At 39.8% G+C, this 22,114-nt stretch overlaps 1 protein-coding gene and 1 long non-coding RNA gene across 6 annotated transcripts in view; one reads left to right on the plus strand and one right to left on the minus strand.

The window, feature by feature from the left end:
* ADGRG6 (adhesion G protein-coupled receptor G6) overlaps positions 1-22,114 on the plus strand; it is a 137,073-nt gene that overhangs the window by 98,447 nt on the left and 16,512 nt on the right. For all 5 annotated transcript variants that reach the window (XM_034669210.1, XM_019796230.2, XM_019796234.2 and 2 more), the window contains 10 exons: positions 424-634; positions 1,633-1,804; positions 3,152-3,292; positions 5,669-5,788; positions 7,412-7,457; positions 9,025-9,131; positions 12,994-13,121; positions 14,288-14,556; positions 15,736-15,832; positions 17,865-18,148. In XM_034669210.1, the coding sequence (XP_034525101.1) occupies positions 424-634; positions 1,633-1,804; positions 3,152-3,292; positions 5,669-5,788; positions 7,412-7,457; positions 9,025-9,131; positions 12,994-13,121; positions 14,288-14,556; positions 15,736-15,832; positions 17,865-18,148 (1,575 nt within the window). The remainder of the gene's footprint in view (positions 1-423; positions 635-1,632; positions 1,805-3,151; positions 3,293-5,668; positions 5,789-7,411; positions 7,458-9,024; positions 9,132-12,993; positions 13,122-14,287; positions 14,557-15,735; positions 15,833-17,864; positions 18,149-22,114) is intronic.
* Positions 4,815-14,362, minus strand: LOC117804006. The gene is made up of 4 exons (XR_004628156.1): positions 14,226-14,362; positions 13,212-13,344; positions 9,328-9,366; positions 4,815-5,094 (listed from the first exon to the last, which is right to left on the minus strand). It is a non-coding gene; the product is annotated as an uncharacterized LOC117804006 (long non-coding RNA).

The following is a 22,114-nucleotide window of genomic DNA, read 5'->3' on the forward strand; positions in this document are numbered from 1 at the left end:
AGAACATGTAACATATGTATTGATATTTGTGTCAGTGTTTTATAGTTGTGTATTATTTTCTTTAAAGATTTTATTTATTATTTATTTGAGAAAGAGGAGAGCAGAGCTGGGGGGACAGGCAGAGGGAGAAGCAGACTCCCCACTGAGCAGGGAGCCCGCTGCTGGTAGATCCTAAGCCCCTGAGATCAGGACCTGAGCCGAAGGCAGAGGCTTAACCGACTGAGCCACCCCGGGGCCCCTAGTTGTCTATTATTTTTAAGCAGCAGATATGCACTTATTTTTTGTGATTCTAGGGACATTTCTCTTAGAACTATATATGAATATTGGTCCCTCCAAAGTTGGGACTACGAAGTGAAATATCATAGTATGTTTTGGATTCCTGAAATGTTCAAAATTTTGTTGTTTTTTTCGGTCTTTTTTTAGACGAAGCAAATGAAGTGGCCAACCAGATTTTAAATTTAACGGGTGATGGGCAGACCTTAAGCTCAGCCAATATTACCAGCATTGTAGAACAGGTCAAAAGGATTGTGAATAAAGAAGAAAACATTGATATAACACTTGGTTCAACTTTAATGAATATATTTTCCAATATCTTAACCAGTCCAGACAGTGACTTGCTTGAGTCTTCTTCTGAGTAAGTATTTTTTTTTTTCTTCTGGAGAGTAAAATTTGTTGAATACATGTTATGTAATTTCTCAGTTATCTGAATGCTTGGTGGCCAGCTTTCATCATTTAAAGCTCCAGAAGATCTGTGGATATTTCCCAAGATCATTCACAAAGTGAACTTCAAAGTTCTCTATTTTCTTTCTTGAGAAATATAATTTACAAAATGATTAGGATTGTCCATCTGGCAAGATACATAAATAGCCCTAGAAAAACATAATCAGTATATCATTTCTCATCTGAAAAAATGCTAACCAGAATTAATTCACAAGATAAGCTATTATATATATTAGCATAGGGCACTTTGCTTGCAAAGGAGACACTTAGCAAACATTCAGCTCATATCTTTTAGGCATAACTTGGTTGCTGTAAATTCTGTCCTACGGACTGTGACATGAAATACCATAGCTGTGTGATCGTTGTACTTCAGGAATGAAAATGCTCAGCGCATGTGAAATGTACCTGTTTTTCCACAATTAGTTTGCATCCAGTTATTTCATTTAATGTGTTAGTATTTCTTATTTCCTTCCTTTCAACCACATTTCTTCAATGAAAATTTTATATTGTTAAAATGTATGTTTTGACTTATCTACATAATAATTACAATTTTTTATAGTGTCATAGAGTCCAAAAAATGCTTTTACCTAATTATTTTCCTTTGATTCTCACTCAGTTATAGAATGGAAAAAGTATTTTTTTATATGAGGAAAGAAAGGCTGGGAGGTGAAAAACAGTATTTGTTTAGGGTGATTTAACTGTTGGTATTCCTCAAAGTATAACATTTCTCTTGAGGATGCATTCATCATGATGATTCTGTGTTTTAACTGATGTTGTGGTTTGTTGGTATTCATGTGAAGATCAGAAAATTTAAAGACAATTTTGCTTGGTTTGTATCTTGTCCTGTTGCATATCACATGTGTACAAGTACATAAAGCGTGTTACTTAACAGTGGTGTTGTTATTTCTTTAGAGCTTTAAAAACAATTGACGAATTGGCCTTCAAGATAGACCTAAATAGCATATCACGTGTGAATATTACAACTCGGAATTTGGCTCTTGGAGTATCATCCCTGTCCCCAGGGACAAATGAAATTTCAAATTTTAGCATCAGTCTTCCAAGCAATAATGAATCCTATTTCCAGGTAATGAGCCAGTGGTTTCTTTAGTTTTAATTAATTAGACCAGGAAAAACTATCTGATCACTTGCCAGTTTCTACTTGAAGTTCTTGGTTGGCGGGGTGGCGGGCAGGTAGGTCAGGACACTGGCTAAGCTTAATAGTAGCAGTAGCTGCAGGTATGTGGACACTGAAAGCAGGTGTCCTTTTGGAACCTGTGTTCTAAAGGTGGCCAGCTTACCTTCTACAAGAGGTGATAGTGGAACTAAGTGTTCAGCCGGGAGTGGGAAACCCCTATTGAGGGTGGTGGGAGGGCATCCGCTCAGTCAGAAGAAAGGGCTTTATTCAGGGCCTGGTGGGGGAAGAAGCGTCATGCATTCAACCATGCCAGTGGTTGTCAAACTGCATTAAATCACCTGGAGGACTTGACAGAACAGATTGCGGGCTCGCATCCCCAGAGATTCTAATTTAGTAGGTCCTGGGTGGATCTCCAAAGTTTGCACTTGGAACAGGTTCCCGGGCATTGCCGATGGTGCCAGTCTTTGAATGGCGCTCTGAGAACCAGTGGCGTGAAGCCTGGGAGGGGTACGCAGTGCTGAGGCTGGACAGGTTAATGGAGAGCCTCTCTGCCCTGTGAAAGTGACCCTTCAGCAAATGATTTTCAAGTTCCTACTGTGCGTTAGTGTTAGCCACGTGGGCAACTGAGATGAGCACAACATCGTCCTGGACACGGGAGGGCACACGGTGGTGCGTACTGCTTCTCCCCTGTGGAGACACACCAAGATAGAATATTTAAAAATCTGGATAAAAGGAAGGATGTTTTTCTGCTTGAGAGTAGGGGCTCTTTTGGATATCTCTGTTTCACATTTAAGACTGAAAACTTGGTCAGCCTCAGTCTCATTACGAATCCATTTGCGGGAAGACCCGTTTTGGCCCGGTGTGTGGGTTCCGGGAAGATGATATCCAAGAGTATTAATAAAACTTCTACAGCTTCCTCTGTGCAGACATTCTCAGTCTCAGCAATCAGGTTTTTTTCCCTTTTCTGTAGTTATCTTTCACTAGGTGTTTTGAGAAAAGCTCAAAATCTATTAAGTGTAAATCTCACTCTTAATACTTGAAGATGTTCACTGGTTTGTAGATTTCTCAATTTGCCTTAAAATCAGTGCATCTTCTGTGTTTCCACATTTGCAAAACTCATAAGGGATCCAGGCTTTTGTCTGTAGGGATTCATTCAGGAGGGCAGGGACTCCAGTGGAGGTAAAGGGAAGCGCCGGCCCGAGCCAGTTAGCCCTTCTCCTGCCTTGTTCAGTACCTGCAGTAGTTATCATTGTAATTTGTCATTACTCGACCTGTGTATCTCTCTGTGTGTGACAGATGGATTTTGAGAGTGGACAAATGGATCCATTGGCTTCTGTTATTTTGCCTCCAAACTTACTTGAGAATTTAAGTCAAGAAGATTCTGTATTGGTTAAAAGAGCACAGTTTACTTTCTTCAATAAAACTGGACTTTTCCAGGTAAGGGTTCATTAAATTATTTTTCAATTGCAAATTGAGTTTCTTTGCTCAAAAGGAAAACAAAAGTTTGGATTCCTTGAAACTATATCAAGAGGCATAGAGAAATTAACCTACTGTATCTTCAAAAATGAAAAATTTTAACATAATTAGCTAAGCATTTTATTTCAGGTGATTATATGCTTATTACAGGATATGATCATTTAGGCTTTTTAAATAAATCGAATGTTAGATTAAGACTTGCATGGCACAATTAGGAATGGAATTTGTGGAGAAGGGACTATTTATTTTCCTTTTGTTAAACATTTTATGCTCTCCAGCAATTTAGACCTTCAGAGTCAAAGAAATTGTGTGCCAAAGGAAAGGTTTGGTTTTTGTTTCTGTTTTTTTAAATCTAGCAGGAAGCATTGTTTGCATAATGAGCAGCATTCTTGGCTTTAATCAGTTTTCCCATTAATATTTCAAATGACCTTTGGCCTTCACACATCCCCAGAGTGGGGTGGCATTGTGCTGAGCACATATTGTCATTTTTATTGGCATCATTTCTAGACACTAGAAAGTTCACTGCCAGCAAACACTGCTGACCTCTGGTTGCCTCTGAAAGTGCAACCTGATGCAGAGTAGTTTCACTGAACCCTTTTTAAAAAATAAAAGTTATCTTTTAAATTAAAGATACCAGTATATATTAAACAATGCCATCAGGGTAAGAGAAAACAGCCAAGTCTCAAGGCCAATAGAATTGCTTCCAACTGTCATGTACAGAGGCATGGCAATAAAAGTTACAGATAAGAGAAAGAAATACCATGAAATCATTTACAATAATTTTAAAATTTTAAAATTTTTTCAGTAAATGTTTTAGAAGCAAGCTATATAAAAATTTTGAGTAAATTAAGAGTGTAATTAATTATTCTGAAAGTTTTAATAGATATGAACAGATAAAACTGCATTTATTAAAATTATCTGAGGCTTATAATGCCACCTTTAAAAACAAAAAATGCAGTATGTGTCACAAAAATGTGATGGGTGGTGGAGGAGGCTCTCTTCAGAGGAGAGGTTGAGCCCAGAGAGAGGGGTTCGGGAGAAAGACTAAAACTGTAAGATTCTGTCACTGTTTCATTTTGAGTCTCTCTTCTGCACGCTACCTTTCCCTTCTCCCTTGGCATTTCCCAATCAACATATTATCAAGAAACATATATTTGGTTTTTAAAGTAAATTGATAGCAGAGTCCAAAGATTTCAAGGGTTCTCTGGTACTCCCCTAACATAGCGAACGAGATATGAGTCTGTTTTAAAGAAAAGACAAGAAAGACCAACTTTACTGAGCACAACCACATAAAAGTAATAAAAAACCATATTCTGAATGCTGAGATTTATTTGGCATGTAAGAAATCCTGTAATTATTCCCAAACAACTGGTGTGTAAGCTGCAAGAGAGCAATACAGGAGTTTTGACAAGAAAAACACGAGGGGAGAAGGAGTAAGAGATGCTTTTGCTGAGAGACACACTGTTGGCTTGGCCCCGGCCCTTTTGCAGCATGGACTCATTGATTTGATTTCCTGATAACCTTGTCTCTGAAGGGGAAGCGACAGAGGGTGGCATGTATGCAATCAGAGAAGGTAGAAGTTCTGGATGGGGGCACTTGGGTGGCGCAGTTGGTTAAGTGACCCTGAGTTTTGGCTCAGGTCATGATCTCTGAGTCGTGATATTGAGTCCATCCTCCTCGCTTCCGTGCTCAGTATAGAGCCTGCATGAGGCTCTCTCCCTCTGCCCCCACACCTGCTCACTTTCTTTCTCAAATAAATGAGTCTGGAAAAAAAAAAAAAAGAAAGAAGTTTTTTGGGGTGGGGGATAGATGGGACCTTGGGAGTGGATGGGACCTTCCCCTGGTAGAATTCCATTTAGTTGTAAGTTACTAAACACGTCAGGCTGTTGACAAATATGTGAAACAGGAATTGTTTTTTCTGTTTGTCTTTTTTTTTTCACACTGTATTTCTTTTATACTTCTCTAACAGCAAACAACTTCATCTGTTTTCTAGGGCAGGGAAATGATTTGATTGTTTCGTGGCTTTTTATGAGTACGTTATTTCTGGGTTCGCATTGTTTCAGATGGTAACAGGCTGACCTCAGTCGCAGCAATCAAAAGTGAGGTTTTATGAACATTGCCTTACAGCATCAGTTCATAATGTTCCCTCAATGTATTTATTATAATAAGGGAAATAGCAAAGCTCTTTCAGGAAAGCCAGCAATTTGATCTTATAAACAGGATGTTCTGTAATTGAAAATCTTAAATGTAAAAAGTGCTGACAGTTTGCGTGTTTGGAGCACCAAAATGAAATACAAGGGTACTTCTGACTAATAATCCTTTTTTTTTCTTTAAAAGGATGTAGAAACCAAGAAAGGCACCTTAGTGAGTTACGTGATGGCATGCAGTATTGGAAACATTACTATCCAGGGTCTGAAGGATCCTGTTCGAATTAAAATCAAACATACGAGAAACCAGGTAAGAAAATGCTACAAAGAACAATGGATCAGAGGCAGACTGATTCAGAGAAGCGTGAGGCCTTTTTTTTTTTCCCTACATGGTAAGAATTTTATTCAATTGGCACTTTTTTGAGGGGGAGCAATTTCCCCAGAACGGGAGAAGAGTTGAGCAGGTGGTGCTGTAATATCACGGTAAATGTTGGCAAGTGGGGGAATTCATCCCCTCTAGGATTCAGTCATCAGAAGAATGAGAGTGAAGAAAAGGACCCCTCTTTTTAAGGAACGACACATTACTTTGAGAAATTAGAGTCAGATGCAGTTGCACAATCCTGCCATTAAAAGGCTCGGGTTGTTTTTTTAAAGTCAGAAATTACTGCTCCTGGGAAAGCAGAAGGGAAACAGGGCAGGGTTGACTCATTTTTTGAGAGGTTAGCAGTTATCTAGAATCTTGGCAAATGTTGCTTTTTTTGTTGCTTCGTTGCCCTTGCTATCATCTGTTTATTTGATAAAATTATATGAGGGTTCTTTTGGTCCCAGGTAAGGCCAGGCACAGGCTTTGCCCTCTTTTCCAGAGGGCCCCACTCCTGATTCTCCCATTTATTAGGTAGGCAGGAAGGCAGGCAGGAAGGAAGCTGGCTGATAAGGACTGAGGCTTGGAAGTTAGGTCATCTAAGAACTAGCCTGGCTTTGTCACCGAGCCCTCTGAGACGTCCTTGTTCTACCCTTTGGCTTCCTTTGTTTCAGCTCCTTCATCCATGAAGAATTTTTTCATTGTGGTAAAATATACATTACATAATATTTACTGTTATAGCCATTTTTAAATGTACCATTCTGTGACATTTTAGAACATTCCCATTGTTCTGCACCCATCGAGTCATCACCACCAGAACTGCTTCGTGTTCCCCAACCAACACTGTGAACCGTTATATAGTAGCTCCCCATTTCCCTTCCCCTGGGCCCCCGCAACCACTATTTCACTCTCCGTCTCTATGAACTTAACCACTCTAGGCACCTCATGTAATTGGAATCATATAGTATTTTTCCTTTTGTGGCTAGCTTATTTCATTTAACATAATATTTTTCAAAGTTCATCCATATTATAGGATGTACCAGAATTTCCTTCCTTTTTAAGGCTGAATAATATTCTCTCTATATATGTACGTATATCTCCCACATTTTTGTATCCATTCGTCCACCAGTGAGTACTTTGATTGCTTCCACCTTTTGGTTATCGGGAATAACGTCACTGTGAACATGGGTGTGCAAATATCTATTTGAATCCCTACTTTCAATTCCGGGCACATCCTTAGGCATAAAGGAGAATTTTGAAGATGAAGTGAAGTTACAATGTCAAGCACTTGGATAAATGCTAAGGATAGCATTTTATGATGGGACATATATAGCAACCTTTAGATAAACGGGAAGCACGATTCCTCATGAGATTATGGCTGATTTCCACTTGAAGTCTGTGAGAAGAGATCCTTCTGGACTGCCTGCCATTCCTAGGTCGCATTGGCATGACAATACTGGTCTATTTCTTCATGAAAACCTTAGCATTTTGACTCTTTTCCCATATTCAGATCATAAGATTTTTCACTTATTTTAAACACAATTTCGCATGTTTATTCTTATGTTAATATAGGCAGTGCCTCATCCCATCTGTGCCTTCTGGGATCTGAACAAAAACGGTAAGTTTTAAAATATTGGCTGTCTTAAGAACAACTGAATTTTAAACATTGTTAGACACCCCCGTTTCCTTTCATTCCACCCCAGCCAGAGTGAGTCACAGTGTAAGTGTGATGACAACTGAACTGAAAAGTTTGGGTAGCTGGGGAAGCGAGCCTAATTTCTGCAACTTTTTACTCATTGCAAGAAGAAATAAGTAAACTTTTTTTTTTTAACCAAACAACCTCTTTGATTTCAGTTATTTATAAAATATAGTATACACTTTGATTGCCACTTTTAGGTGGACATCAATAGATGCTTGATCTCATTCTTTTAAGGACACCTCTGAGGAGATTATTAATATGCATGAGGCACACAATTTAGAATCTAGCTACCAGACCTCAGATGATGGGGAAAGCATACTATAGGAGCATAAATAAGAAGTTGTTATAATATATATATATTATATGTAATATATATATATATATATCCCTTGAAAGAAAGGAACTGCCTCCAAGATGACATTCGACAATTAAGAGAAAGAGGCAAAATGAAGGGAGAAGTCACGAGAGATAAGGTGTGGGGATCTCTTTGGTGGGAAGGACAAGCTATGAAACCTCCCACCTCGGCCCCCTAAGGGTCACCTTCCCTTGGGGATCCCCAGTGGGGTTATTCTGGCTACATCGTGTCCCAACCCCTGTTTTTGGTGAGCCTTATTACAGATGGAAATTTTGTTGTTGTTGTTTGGTTTCTAGTCGCACAGTTTTGAGAAAGTGGATTTACTAGATACTTCATTAAAAATAATAGCACCTTGCAGACTTAAACTATTCTTTAAACATATGCATTGCTCATATTCCACCTCCTACCATAAAAGTCCGATAAGATGCATTAAAGGCATTTCTAATAAGTTGCCACTGTGCGTGATCGCTGGGTATGTCATAGAATGCAGACCTCAGTTTGTTCTGACATCTTTGCAAAAGTAGAGGCTGACCCAAGGAAAAAAATGTGTTGATCTTCAGAGACTTCATAGTATGTAGCTTATTTGAAAGGGGATACTCTTTTCATGGAAGTTTATTTTGTAATACATTAAAAGTTAAACTAGAATCGAACTTTTGCAGGACCCCTGAGGCACTTCCCTAGAACATAGTTAAAAACCACTGACTGGGCGCCTGGGTGGCACAGCAGTTAAGCGTCTGCCTTTGGCTCAGGGCGTGATCCCGGCGTTATGGGATCGAGCCCCACATCAGGCTCCTCTGCTGTGAGCCTGCTTCTTCCTCTCCCCTCCCCCCCTGCTTGTGTTCCCTCTCTCGCTGGCTGTCTCTCTGTCAAATAAATAAATAAAATCTTTAAAAAAAAAAAAACAAAAAACCACTGACTGGATAATCTCTCACTGACAACCCAGCACTAACACTCTGTGATTCCGGGAATCTAAATTATTCTAAGTATTGGCAGCTTTAAGAACAGTATCTGTTTGATAAACTGCAAGGCAGAAAAGACTGAGGCATATTTTTCTAAAGAAGATATCATCCATTATAGAAAAGGAACTGGCCTGCTGTTATTTTCACACTGTTTGTGGACTTCCTCTTACAGAAGGTTCTGGATTTTGGAACACGTCAGGATGTGTGGCACACAGAGATTCGGATGAGAGCGAGACGGTCTGCTTATGTAACCACCTCACACACTTTGGAGTTCTGATGGTAGGGAAGGAATTTCTAAACTCATTTGGAATGATATAATTTGGGAAGGCATACTTCTTTTTGTAAATCAGCCTTTTTAGATTGTGTGTTTGGGGAATTATTTCCTGGTAATTGTCATCTGTACCGTGAATCTTGCTAATTAGCAGGGGTCGCATATTTAAAATATGTAACAGTAATTATAAAAAAAGAACCCTACCTTTTTTTTTTGTAGCATTAACAGCGATGATAGATAATCCTAGAAACAAGAAAATCACCATGAGACTCTTGAATTAAGAGAGAAACAGAGTCGGGGAGACAGAGAGAGAGATAGGAAAGGAGGGAGGGAGAGAGAGAAAAGTTAAAGGGGAAGACAATGTTGGGTTTTACTCACACAGAAGGGAACTGTGAAAAGTTTGATAAAATATTGTTCTTGCATTAGCACTCATTGGATTGAATGTGACTTTATAGCAGGTACTGGGCTAGGTGATCCAGCTGTCACCCAAAATGATGCAGCCCCCCACAACTCTCAACTGCCACCCCCACCCCACCGCCAGAGAGCACAGCCTGTTAGGACAAACTAGGGACCAGGTCAGCATGGTGTCTTCAGGCCTGCAAGAGAAGACAGGGGTGTGACGTCTCTTACCACTAGGCCTTCATATTATTCTTTCCTTCCTTCCTTCTTTCCCATGACCCTATTTTTATCTCATTCACCAGCCTGTCCAACAGTTTTAAACAAAAATTAGATCACATCGACATGTTTTTTTTCATCCCACCACATTTTCCCGAGCTGCCCTCCATGTAGCAACTCCTTTGAATTCACCCACAGACTTACACCTCTGTCTTGTATCTCCTTCACGTGTATTTTTGCAGATGGTTTTCTCGTGCACAACCCCATCCCATGTGCCGGATTGTAACAGTCCTGCTGTTTCTGGTATTTGGTATAGTTCCCAAGGATCAAACCACGTTTGTGTTGTTTTTTTTTTTTTTTAAATGATGATGGCAGTCACCTATGCTGAGACAGTAAAGCTTTTTGAATTTGAATCACAGACATCATGGTTATGTTTTCCCCTCTCTTAGATCTTACCCCCACTTCTCGTTGGACTGGGCAGGAGCAGTAGAGGCTGTGGAATGTGGCATTAGGCTCATGAACCCACTTGGCCTATGTAAACGGCCATTGTCATATGGCCGTCCTGCAAGTGATTTTCCTAACGGTCTACTGCATAAATGCTCTGAGGGATAAAACAAGTCATTGATAAAGGCAATAATCGTAGCAAATAACCTTTTAACTTCCCCAAAATATAAATAGTTTTCTTTACCGCCAGAGCACGAAAATGAACAATTAAACTATAGCATGTTTTGCCTACGTTAAAAAACAAACAAAGACACTCTCAGTATTTCTTGAAAGATTTTATTTGTGTATTTATTTTAGAGAGATAGCATGGCCTGGGGAAGGGGATCTAAGCAGACGGTCTCTACACTGAGCTCAGAGCCCTATGCCGGGCTCTATCTCAGGACCCTGAGATCATGACCCGAGTGGAAATTACGAGTCAGAGGCTTCACTGACTGAGCCACCCAGGTGCCCCAAAACACGCTCAATTTTAACTTCTCGTTTTTTTTTTCTGCAAAAGTGACAGCAGACATTGCACTTACTTTGCATCCTTATCCATTCAGGTATTATATAAGCTTTAGCTTAATTCATTCAGCTATTTGAATTGTGTGCATGTGCATACGTGTGTGTGTGTGTGTGTGCGTGCGTGCGTGCGTGTGTTTGAGCAGGTTTATGTATGTGGTAGGTCTAGTGTTAGATAAATAGTTGACAGTAATACAATTCAGTATATAGCAGCAATTTATATGTAACCAGAGTTCGGCTTCCCGTTACTTTGGTTATTAGTTTCTTCGCATATTGTTTGAATTTTATTACATATTTATAATTGTGTATTTTTCTGTTGCCATTTGACTAAATACTTGGTTTTACATATATGTGAATATATGCATTTTTTTTAGTACTATCCTTTACACCTTACAAGTTTATAAATTGCTGGGAGAAAAACTTTCCAGAATTTATCCTTCCTGGCGATGAGCCCATGTCCTCTCAGCTTTTCCAGACCACCAAGACTTTGCTAAGAGACTTTCTTGCTTTATAAACTCTTTATTCACTTATTAAGATATTCCCAGAGTCTGCATTGCCCCCATGACACATTTACCATATGGGAAGATAAAAAATGTACCCCAGACCCATAATTATATCTTCTAATCTACAAATGTGTGAAGGATTTAATGCCCTCTCTTAACATTTCCTTGTAAAACTGATTTTAATACTTTTAACATGACTACATTTTCATATTGGCTAGTTCAGAGGAATAAATATTTTCATATTCTTCATTCTCTAAAAGTACAAAACAACATGAAAGTTGTGTGTGTGGATGTGTAATAATAAACATGATTTTATTTAATTTACACTTTAAATTGTGGTTTTACTATTGGCTGGCAAGTTTACCTCCTCACCTAGATGGGAGCTGCAAGTTTTTCTCAAAAGGTAATCACAAGTCACCTGGAGATTCCCCAAGACCATTTCTCTGCTCCATGAAATCCCGGAGTAGCCAAAATGTTGGTCAGGGTAACGTATCTGTGAGTCCGCTGGCACTGACTTGAACCCCATCCCATGTGCCAGGGGAGTCCCAGGTCCTTCCAGTGTTTGGAGGGAGTCCTGGGAGAGAAGGGAAGGCTAAGTCCCTTCTGACCCAGAGCCCCTGTGTCTGCTGGATTCAATCACTGTGCATTTCTGGGAGCCACAGAAGGGCTGTTACCTGTTTCTTACTGCCTCAGCCAAACCGCAGACGGAATCTCCTGTCATCATTTCACACACACATACTCACATGCAAATACCACCTACTGGAAGCTTTGTATGTGAGTAACACATTTTATTGACATGTTGGTGAATATTAAAGAGAATTAACACATAAAATGAAAAGCTTATAAAACAAACTTTCTTTTTCGTAATTTAAGACCTGAAATTTTAAATTAGGTATCCCCTTGGGAATATGGCCTTTCTCCAAGAAGGCTCCATTTTTGAACATCTGCAAAATGGAGTTGTCTGTCCTTCTCCAACCAGGATTGAGGGGACGGTCTTAACTCAAGATTGATTCCTAACCCAATTCCCTATTTAAGGAAGAAAAGAAAGATTTCCCTCCCAGGCCCAGACTTTACAAGTCTGCCTCTACATAGTGAAATTAATGCTTCATGTTAATATGCTAGAAGGTGTTTACTTCTTTCCATTCCACAACCCCTAACACTTTAAATCGTGTCCTTTCAGGTCTACAGAGACTTAAATAAAACAACAACAGCAACTATGATCTAAAAATCCGTAATGGCTTCTCATTTATGAAAAAGAAATATAGACCACCCAAACCAATACACGCCAAGCTTTGAAATGACCATAGTAAAGATCCCCAGCCTGACGCTCAGAGGCCCAGTCTCGCTGCCCACTGGCTGAGCCCATGCCTACTGGACAAAGAGCCAACGCTTGCCTGAGGGTTCCTATTGGCCATGATGGCCTCTATTTTTAGCTGTGTCCCTAGCCCTGCAAATGTTAGCAATGGGCCTGATCATCTACTGTGCAAGGCAGTGACTTTTTCCCCAGTTTCTGGTCTGGACCAACCCAGTGGTTTTGCTCTTCATGCTATGCAACTCTCCATAATGCTACACTTTTGCATGGAATGATTGGCAAGAGTACAATAAACGGAAGCTTCCATCTTGATTTGCACTGTTGTTTTTAGCCCTCAGATTGAGCTAAGATTGTCAGCGTTAGCAGTGAACTTTCTAATAAAACACCGTTCCCGTGAAAATAGAGATTCTTAACAGCTGCTTCCCATATCTTGTGTAGGACCTTCAAGGAACTGCCTCACAGATAGATGCAAGAAACACCAAACTTCTCACCTTCATCACCTATATTGGGTGTGGGGTATCTGCTATATTTTCAGCAGCAACTCTCCTGACATATGTTGCTTTTGAGTAAGTAATTTTTATCTGTCAAAACCCAGTGCTAACTGTCCCAAAATGGGAATAAGAAAATTGCCTTTGCTTTTAAAAATACTTACATACTTTTCAAATCATGGAGGGTGATTCAACTTTCATGTTCAGGTTTCTCATAATGTTTATCATGCAACATAAATTTTCTCGCTATAGAATCTTCACTTATCATTATTGTGTGTCTATGGATAAAATGCATTTAAACCTATAAGAGATGATTATCATATAAATAAAAATTGTATAAAGTGCTTTTTACATGGTAAATATGAAAATATTTGCTTCACAGATCTTATAAAATTAGTCCTGAAACAGGAACCCTTTTTTATAAAGATTTTTTTATTTAGTCATTTACTCATTTATTTATTCATTAATTATTTATTTATTCTGAGAGGGAGAGAGCTTACCCCAGAGCATGAGCAGGTGGGGAGACGGGGAGGGTCAGAGGGAAAGACAGGAGCAGACTCCCCTCTGAGCAGGGACCCTGGAGGTAGGGCTGCATCCCAGGACCCCAGGCAGATGTTCAACCAAGTGAACCACCCAGGCACCCCAGTGGGAACTTTTTTTTTTTTTAAAGGATCCTTACCTCATTAAAAATCAAGAAATTTCAGAAAATTTTAGAGAAATTTTTTTTAAACAAAAATGTCATTTTTACAACTAGTACTTTTCCCGGATTAAAAAAAAAAATCAATCCATTGAAACTAATTGGAAATTTGATAAACAGTTGGAAACAGTTTTGAAATAAAATATTAAAAAAAACTGCAGGGGCACCTGGGTGGCTCAGTCTGTTAGGTGTCTGCCTTCTGCTCAGGTCATGATCCCAGGTGCTGGGATCAAGCCCCGCATTGGGCTCTCTGCTCAGTGGGGAGCCTACTTCTCCCTCTGCCTCTGCCTCTCCCCCTGCTTGGGCACTCTCTCTCTCCCTGTGTCTTTCTATCTCAAATAAATAAATAAAATCTTTAAAAAAATTTTTAAAAACTTTATAATTTGCCAAATCTTCATAAATATCTTTAAATACTCCTAATTAAATACAAATCTCCTCCTTGTGCATGGCTCCATTGCAGAGCTTTGTAGAAAATAGGAACTTACCGCTTGTGCTCAAAACTTTCATTTACAGTATTCCTTCTCTTCTTTCTTTTTCCCTTTTTCAGAAAACTGCGAAGGGACTATCCCTCCAAAATCCTGATGAACTTGAGTACAGCTCTGCTGTTCCTGAACCTCCTCTTCCTCTTGGATGGTTGGATCACCTCGTTTCACGTGGATGGCCTTTGCACGGCCATTGCTGCCCTGCTCCATTTCTTCCTTCTTGCAACCTTTACCTGGATGGGGCTAGAAGCAATTCACATGTACATTGCCCTGGTTAAAGTATTTAACACTTACATTCGCAGATATATACTGAAATTCTGCATCATTGGCTGGGGTAAGCCTCCTAAACCGTTTTGGTTTTGTTTTTACTGTCAGGGAAATCGCCCGTCTCTCAGAGGAAAATCCTGTTTCGAAAGATTAGAGCTGCTAAAAGAAGCTTCAAAACTGTGAATGATGTGGATTTGATGTCCACATCCCCACATCCCTTCCTCGGAATGGTATTTTTAAAAACTCTTCAGCCATCTTTACTAAATTCAGCAGTAAAGGAAAAAGCCCTAGCCTCCTGAGTCACCACAAGCTTATTTCCTGTGACCAGAGCCAGCCCACCCAAGTCTGAAGGAGCAGCTGGCAGACAGGGGTGCATTTCCATTATGTTTCAAAATATAAAGGCCAGCTCAGACTCCTTGCCATCCTCATCCCCTGAACACACGCGCATGTCCTGGATCCAGCGAGAGAATGTTATTTTTGTGTGTGCAACCAGAATGCTGACAGAATTCTTGCCTTGAACTTCTTAACGTGATTCCTCAGCCAGACATGGATGGTAGCCTTAGCCTGTTTGGAATCTTCTAAATGGGCTCCTTTCTTTATCTGGCTTCACATTGGAGCAAGCATTTAGATTTTTTTTTTTTTCTGCAGATGGCAATGTAGACGAATGGGACATTTCCAAGGTGTTTGTCGCTAAAAGCATCTTTCAGGGAATTAGCTTCGTGTGATCTTCCCCAACGAAATAGACACGAACATACTTTATTGATTCTCTGGAGAGAAAAGAGGAGACTGTAAAAACGTTACAGCCCCATAGTTTCTCCCCCACTGTTTCTAAAGAGTTTTCTTTACATAGAAAGGGGCAAAATAAACTTGCTGTTGCCTGACTGCCCTAACCCTGGCAGAATGACGGCTGTCATTAACAAAGCACTTTTGCTTCTGGATTCGGAATAAAGCGAGTTCGGGTTCTCTAATGAGTAACAGGAAGCAAACACAATATTTAAATATCTGTCATTGAAGAATGGGTTTTAACTTTTGCCAGTGAGAGTTGGATGTTCCACACAAAAGACGGGGTTGTATTGTTGCTTTTAAAAAAGTTGCCAATTCTAAAAAATTTCGATTCTGTGATATGGAGGGTTTTCTTTCTCTTCTTTTTTTTTTTTCTTCCCTTGCCATTAACAGTCTTACAAAGCAGTCCCAGATGTGTCAGAACAGTAGAACGGTTGCTTATGTCATGGTCTTTCTACCACAGGTCTGCCTGCCTTAATCGTGTCCATTGTTCTGGCAAGCAGAAACCAAAATGAGGTCTACGGAAAAGAAAGTTATGGAAAAGAACAAGGTGATGAATTGTAAGTAATAAGAACTTGTGGGGAATTTATCTGTGCTGAGTATATATCCTTTGCTTCCTAAAGTGTGGTGCACATTTCCAGGCCAGTAGCGAGCCTCCACGCATGTGCAAGCCTTTGCTGAGGTCTCTGCTGCTCCACAGCTGAATTTGCGTGGGCGCCCGGACTGCGTGAACTGCTTCCCCATGTTCGCCTGTGCTCTGTCATCTGCAGGACTACAGAGGAAGTCTGGGATGTGGTCTTCTAGGCTCAGAAGACCCGTCCTACTATGAGGGGATTCCAAAAGACTGCCCCTCCTTAGGCCCACTCACACTTTCAAGAAAAGAAAATCAGAATTTGTATTTGGTGAACTCCCTTCAGGCTGTGGGATCATAGAGGCCAAAGTCTGGATATTGTTCACTTTTGGCAGTTCTCTCATATTTTATCTAGCCTATAATGGGTACTCAATAAGTATTTGTTGATTGAATGAATTATTGAATGCGTACAGAGCTTACTCCTGAGATGAGACCCGTGAGACCACAATTCTGTGCACGTTTCATGGATGGAGAACATTTTCATATCCAGTCAGTGTCTGACCTGTGTCCCATTCTCTCATGGACTTCCCTTCTCTTATAGTTCCAAAACTGCATTCAAAAAACCCCACAAGAACTGGTAGAAAATAAAGAAGCTAGGTCAGAAACTTTGGGATTCTCAGGGACTTCCAAATGTAAAGATATTAGCACCAGAGACAAGCAGCATCATTTTGGGGATTGTTATAAAACAGATACATTAAAAGTAGAAGTCAGTGCATCGGTCCCAAATAAAAGACTTTCACAAGTATGTTAGTCAACTCTCGTAGGACTTTACAGAACGTTTAGTAAATTGCTGTGCCATCAACAATCTCATTTACTGAGCATTTATTATATGCCAGGAATCATATTAGGTTCTGGGTTTCAGAGATGTTCAAGACAGTTTTTGCCTTTGTAGCTATCATGTTCCAGTGTGGAATACATGACCCAGAATGAAGACCATTTTCATGAGAATTTTTAGATGAATTTTAATTACTTTAAATAATTTGTCCAATTTTTGAGGTACCTAAGAACTCCCATAGTATTAATTAAGCAGTGGTCCTCTGCAAATTGTAGTATGTGTTGACTTGAACACTTTACACGTGGTACAATTATTAAATTACTTTCATCTGTTTTCTGATCTATGTATATTTATCATTCCAAATATCAAGTGTATCCTTCCTCACCTCATGAAGGTGTTGTAATTGGTGTTAAGCTTTTTAGCTGTTCATGAGGACTGTCACTACAGGAATATCACAGTTCTTTAATAAGGTCTTGCCTCAACTAGACCAATTACATTAATAGGAATGATTTTGCAGCAGTAATGGGATTCATGATTATGTGTGTCTTAAGTAGGAGTTTACTCTTCTTACATGACCGGAGACATGGAAGTAGGCAGCTACTGGCATTGGTTTTGTGGCTGAAAATGTCAGCAAGTCTGCAGCAGTCCTGGCCTTTCTCTCAAAGATAGAAGGTGGTTGCTACAGCTCCAGAGCTTGCTAGCAGAAGAGCAAATAAGGGCCTCTCCCAAAAATCCCCTAGCAGATTTTGCTTCCATGTCATTTCGTAGAACAGGGTCCACATGGCCGGCCCTTGATTGCAAAAGAGATCGAGAGAATGAGTACTTAAGTTTCCCATACTCTGGAGTGAAGTCACATAAGAGAAAAGGGATTAGACTTGGTTTTGGGTGAGCCAACCCCGAGTGTCTTTACGCCAAGTCAGAATTCAAGAAGCCACCTTGTTTTCTTTTTAACTGTTGACTTAAATAACTTGATATTAAGACGATGGCTATTTAAAACAAACCAAAAAAACTACGTAAACATCAAAAAAGAAACTGAGGCCCAGGAAGATGAAGTGACTGTCCAAAGGCTTTGAGAAGGGCCCAGCTGTGAAATCTGCAGAAACCCAGACTAAGCCAGGAGAAGTCTTCGGTAAACAGGACATGGTAATAAATCTCTTTTTCTTTCTGGTTTCTTCTTCTCTTTAAGCTGTTGGATCCAGGATCCAGTCATATTTTATGTGACCTGTGCCGGGTATTTTGGAGTCATGTTTTTCCTGAATGTTGCCATGTTCATCGTGGTCATGGTGCAAATCTGCGGGAGGAACGGCAAAAGAAGCAACCGGACCCTGCGTGAAGAGGTTTTAAGGAACTTGCGGAGTGTGGTCAGCCTGACGTTTCTGCTGGGCATGACATGGGGTTTTGCTTTCTTTGCCTGGGGATCCTTAAATGTCCCTTTTATGTACCTCTTCTCCATCTTCAATTCATTACAAGGTAAGATAAGTGGTACCTTTGTGATTTTGGCCTTCCAGTTTTATCATGAACAGCTTCACTTAGGGGCAGATGCCCCTATGTCATCGTTCCAAGTAATGAACATAGTTCCAGGGACAGGGTACTCATTACAAGGATCTTGAGTAGAAAGATGAGGTAGGATGTCAGTTTGTTTTCAGTGATGAGTATCCCAAGCACTAAGAACAGTGCCTGGCAGGTAGCAGGTACTCAATAAATCTGCATTGTTTTATGACTAAATATGGGGCAGGGAGGTACCCAAAAGGGAGTTGAAAGGGAGGCACAGGCAACTTTTACCTTCTTCACAGTTTTCCTTAGTATCCTACGTGCACGTAACATTCTTGGCCAGAAGAATTTTTAGACTCTATGCAGGGACAGAACAATTTTCCTAGATTCCTTGGCCCTTGGATTTCAAAATAAATACCAGTACTCTGGTTCAGAAATGCTCATTTTCTCATGAGATACAGCAGTTGGCTCAACAGTTTAACAAACATTTGCCAATGACCTCCTTTGTTCACAAATCAGTCTTCCTTTGAGGAGCTTTCGGTCATCTTTCTGACTCCACCATACATGCCTGAGTAAACTCTATGATGAATTTAATGTTTAAACTTAAATATAAATTACATTTTTCAAAAGCTGAACAACGTTCTTTCAGATATGGGATAGACCGTGGGTGGGTTGTTGATAAACTCCCCCATGTTCAGAAGCACCATGAGGCCCACATGACAAAAGAATGAGGGGACAAAGCTTGGGATTTTTGAGTAGGGCAATACTACAGGCTTACCTGAAGCTCCTGGCCATGCAGTTGTAAGCGTGTGGGGGAAGGAGAGCTGACTCAAGCTGACTCAGGCTGACTTAAGCTGAGCTGGGGTGGATGGGGTGGTGGGATGCAGGCTTGTATTACTCACCAAACGAGATGCCTGGGCAGCTGTTTCCCTATAGGTGCGTTCAAAGAGAAGTTGGTATTTATCCGCAGGGGAGTGTTTACTGTGTTATAGCGTACATGTCTGTTTTGCCTCACCTCCTAGTTTTCTCATGAGCTCCTGCAAAAAAAAAAAAATGTCATGAGGTAGGTGCTCAGTGATTGTTAAATGAATAAATGGATTTCTGGATGAAGAAAGGGAGGGGCTTTTGAGATGGCCTAAATCCAACCTGTGGCTCTTCAGGCATAAATAGGCATCAATTAGTTCAGCAAATTTTTATTCAGGTTCACATTTCCATAACAGAGGAAGTATGTGGGCTCATTATCTTGAGTAAGTAGAATAATAAGCCTCAAGTGCACCTCCAAAAGTTGGAAACTGGATAGGGTAGCATCTGAATGCACCTTCATATCTAGCTTTGTAAAGGGAGCATTGCTCTATTTAATCTCTTCCATAATATACAACATTAAAAGTGCCTAGATAAATATTGACAGAAATATCCATTAACATTAGAAATTCCATGGTTTTATATTTCAGGCACATTAATCTGCCAGCCCAACCTTGTTTTTGCTTTTAGAATTTCCTGGCGGTTTCAGTAAGCTTCAGCAGCTACAGTTGTCTGTTCAGCTCTGTTTCCATTAATGAGAATTGGGATGTTTTATTTTTCCCAGCATAGGTCTCCTGTCAGGAGGGAAAAATGTTCTAAACCATCAAGTCATAGTTCTTCATAAATCGCTAACTTTTAAGACTGATGTTAAATTATATAAATTCAGGACAGATTTCTGCATATCCAGTGACATTAAAAACACTTCCTGAAAAGGAAATGTAAATTAAAACACAGTGATACAGAGCATATGAGTCCACCAGCAATTGCTTACTGGCTGAGCTTGTGCAAAAACTTGTCAGGATGCTATACAAAGTCACTTAATGGTTCTTATTCGAGTCATTTTCTGAACCTTCCAAGAGGGTGTTGGCTGTTGTTGAAAGGATATGCTTTGTTAAAAGATGCTTGTAGAATCTAGACTGTCTAAAGAAACAATTCAGTGAGCTTCAGGTAGTATCTAGGCAAAATAAAGCCTAGATAAATAAAGGATAGATAATAAAGGACTTAGGTGAACTACATTGTCTGTTTTATTCTTTCTGATATTTTTTTTATTCCAGCAAAAACAACAACAACAACAAAAATCTTGACATGATCCCTTTGTCTCATGGAGTTTATGTTTTAGTAGGAGAGACTGACATTAACCAGATAGTCACCCTATGAATCGTAGCTGGTGGTGCAGAGAGCACATGACAGAAGTCACGGTGTCTGAGCTGGAATCTGAAGGATCAATGGGGATGAACTAGGGGAAGGTGGGGGTAGGAACAGAGAAGAGACAATTTCAAGTGGAAGGGGCTCCACGTGCAAAAAACCTGCTATCATTGATTATTATAGCGTATGCCCCAGGAATTAAAAGAAAGCTCATATAAACCGGAGAACCAAGAAACAGCCATAGAATGACAGAGTGGTGGGCGTGCACAAAAGGGAGGCTGGGGCTGGCCCAGAAGGCCCTGTGTTTTGATCTTGCTGAGAGCCATGGGAAGTCTTTGAAATCTTCTAGGCCTGTGGAATGACATGATCAGATGTGCATTTTATAAAGACGAAGCTGGACATAATGTGGAGAAGGGATTAGAGCCGCCCCACAGTGTCTGTAGGGAGAACAGAGTAGAGGCTATTCCTGTGGTCCAGGTGAGACAAGGCAATGCAGTATTTTAGACTGTGGTGGGGCTGGGGGAGCTGGAGATATGTGAAAAAAGTCAAGAGAAAGTTTGGAACTGTGCTGCCACAAAACACTCATCACTGGTGTTGAGTTTCATTAAAGTAAACGCTTATTTTTCTAGAGTGGTTAGGGCGAGCGGTCTTGCTTACTGCCATGCCATCGCTAATTGAAGCCTGTCATTATTAGACTCGGCAATGGCCAGAGGTTTAAAATGTGATACAATGTTCTAAAAACTAAATCTATGCCAAGCAGATTTTACTCTCAGATTTACTTGGAGCTGAGCATCGAAAAATCAGCCAGGTCTTCATTTTGAATCCCATAAGTCACCCTTTAATGTTACGGGGGGGGGGGGCTCCTCCGAGAAGGACAAGTGTTGGCGCTGGGTCTGCAGGGAGGCCAGGGTGCTGTAGCACGGGAGTTCCTTCTGCTAGCAGCTTTCTTTCCTTTTTTGTGTATGTCTTCAAAACTTTGGTTCAGATGTGAAAAATCCATTTTATCTTTCAGGATTCTTAGAAATAAATGCATGTATGGGTGTGAGTATGTTCAAACACACATATACATGTATAATTATATGGGTACTTACCTAAATTTGCATAGCCTACATACTAAAATTTTATACACGCTTTTCAAACTATTTATTTTAATGTTCAGTTTTAATATATATTTTTGTTTAAGTATATGTCTTTTTAGTTTTTTATGTATGTTTATAACCATACAACTTACCTGCCAAAAATAGTGCTAATTGAATATCAGAACATTATTATAATCTGTGTGGCTTGTGACTAAAATTCTATCTACTTGAATAAGCAGATGAAATCATGAATTGAATCAAGCCTGAACCTGTTTATTGTTTTCTAATTTTCCACATTAAATTGCTTTTTTAAAATTTTACCTTCTTTACTTCAGCAACTTACATTTTAATCCACTAATTTTTTTCCCTGTGATATGAAAAGATAAATATATCTTCTCTTGCCATGGTGGTATTACATATCTACCTATTTTTGCTATCTCTGTTGCTTTCCTAGGATGAAAGTGGCAGATTGCTGTATTAGAAATTTTAATTTTTTTCTAAAGAATACAAATTGAGAAAATGGCAGGGTATACAAATTGCTGTTTAAAAGGGAACAGATGTTTGACAAAAGTGTATCATAATTCACATGCCTGAGAACATTAGCCTACACTCAGGAAATACGATGTAACTCATTTTAAAGAAGTAAAAGACAATGCCCTGATTGTTGAGAAGATCGAAGCCAGAGTCCTCTTGGGCTTCT

Source organism: Ailuropoda melanoleuca, chromosome 10 (genome assembly GCF_002007445.2).
Source record: "Ailuropoda melanoleuca isolate Jingjing chromosome 10, ASM200744v2, whole genome shotgun sequence".
Taxonomy (NCBI): domain Eukaryota; kingdom Metazoa; phylum Chordata; class Mammalia; order Carnivora; family Ursidae; genus Ailuropoda; species Ailuropoda melanoleuca.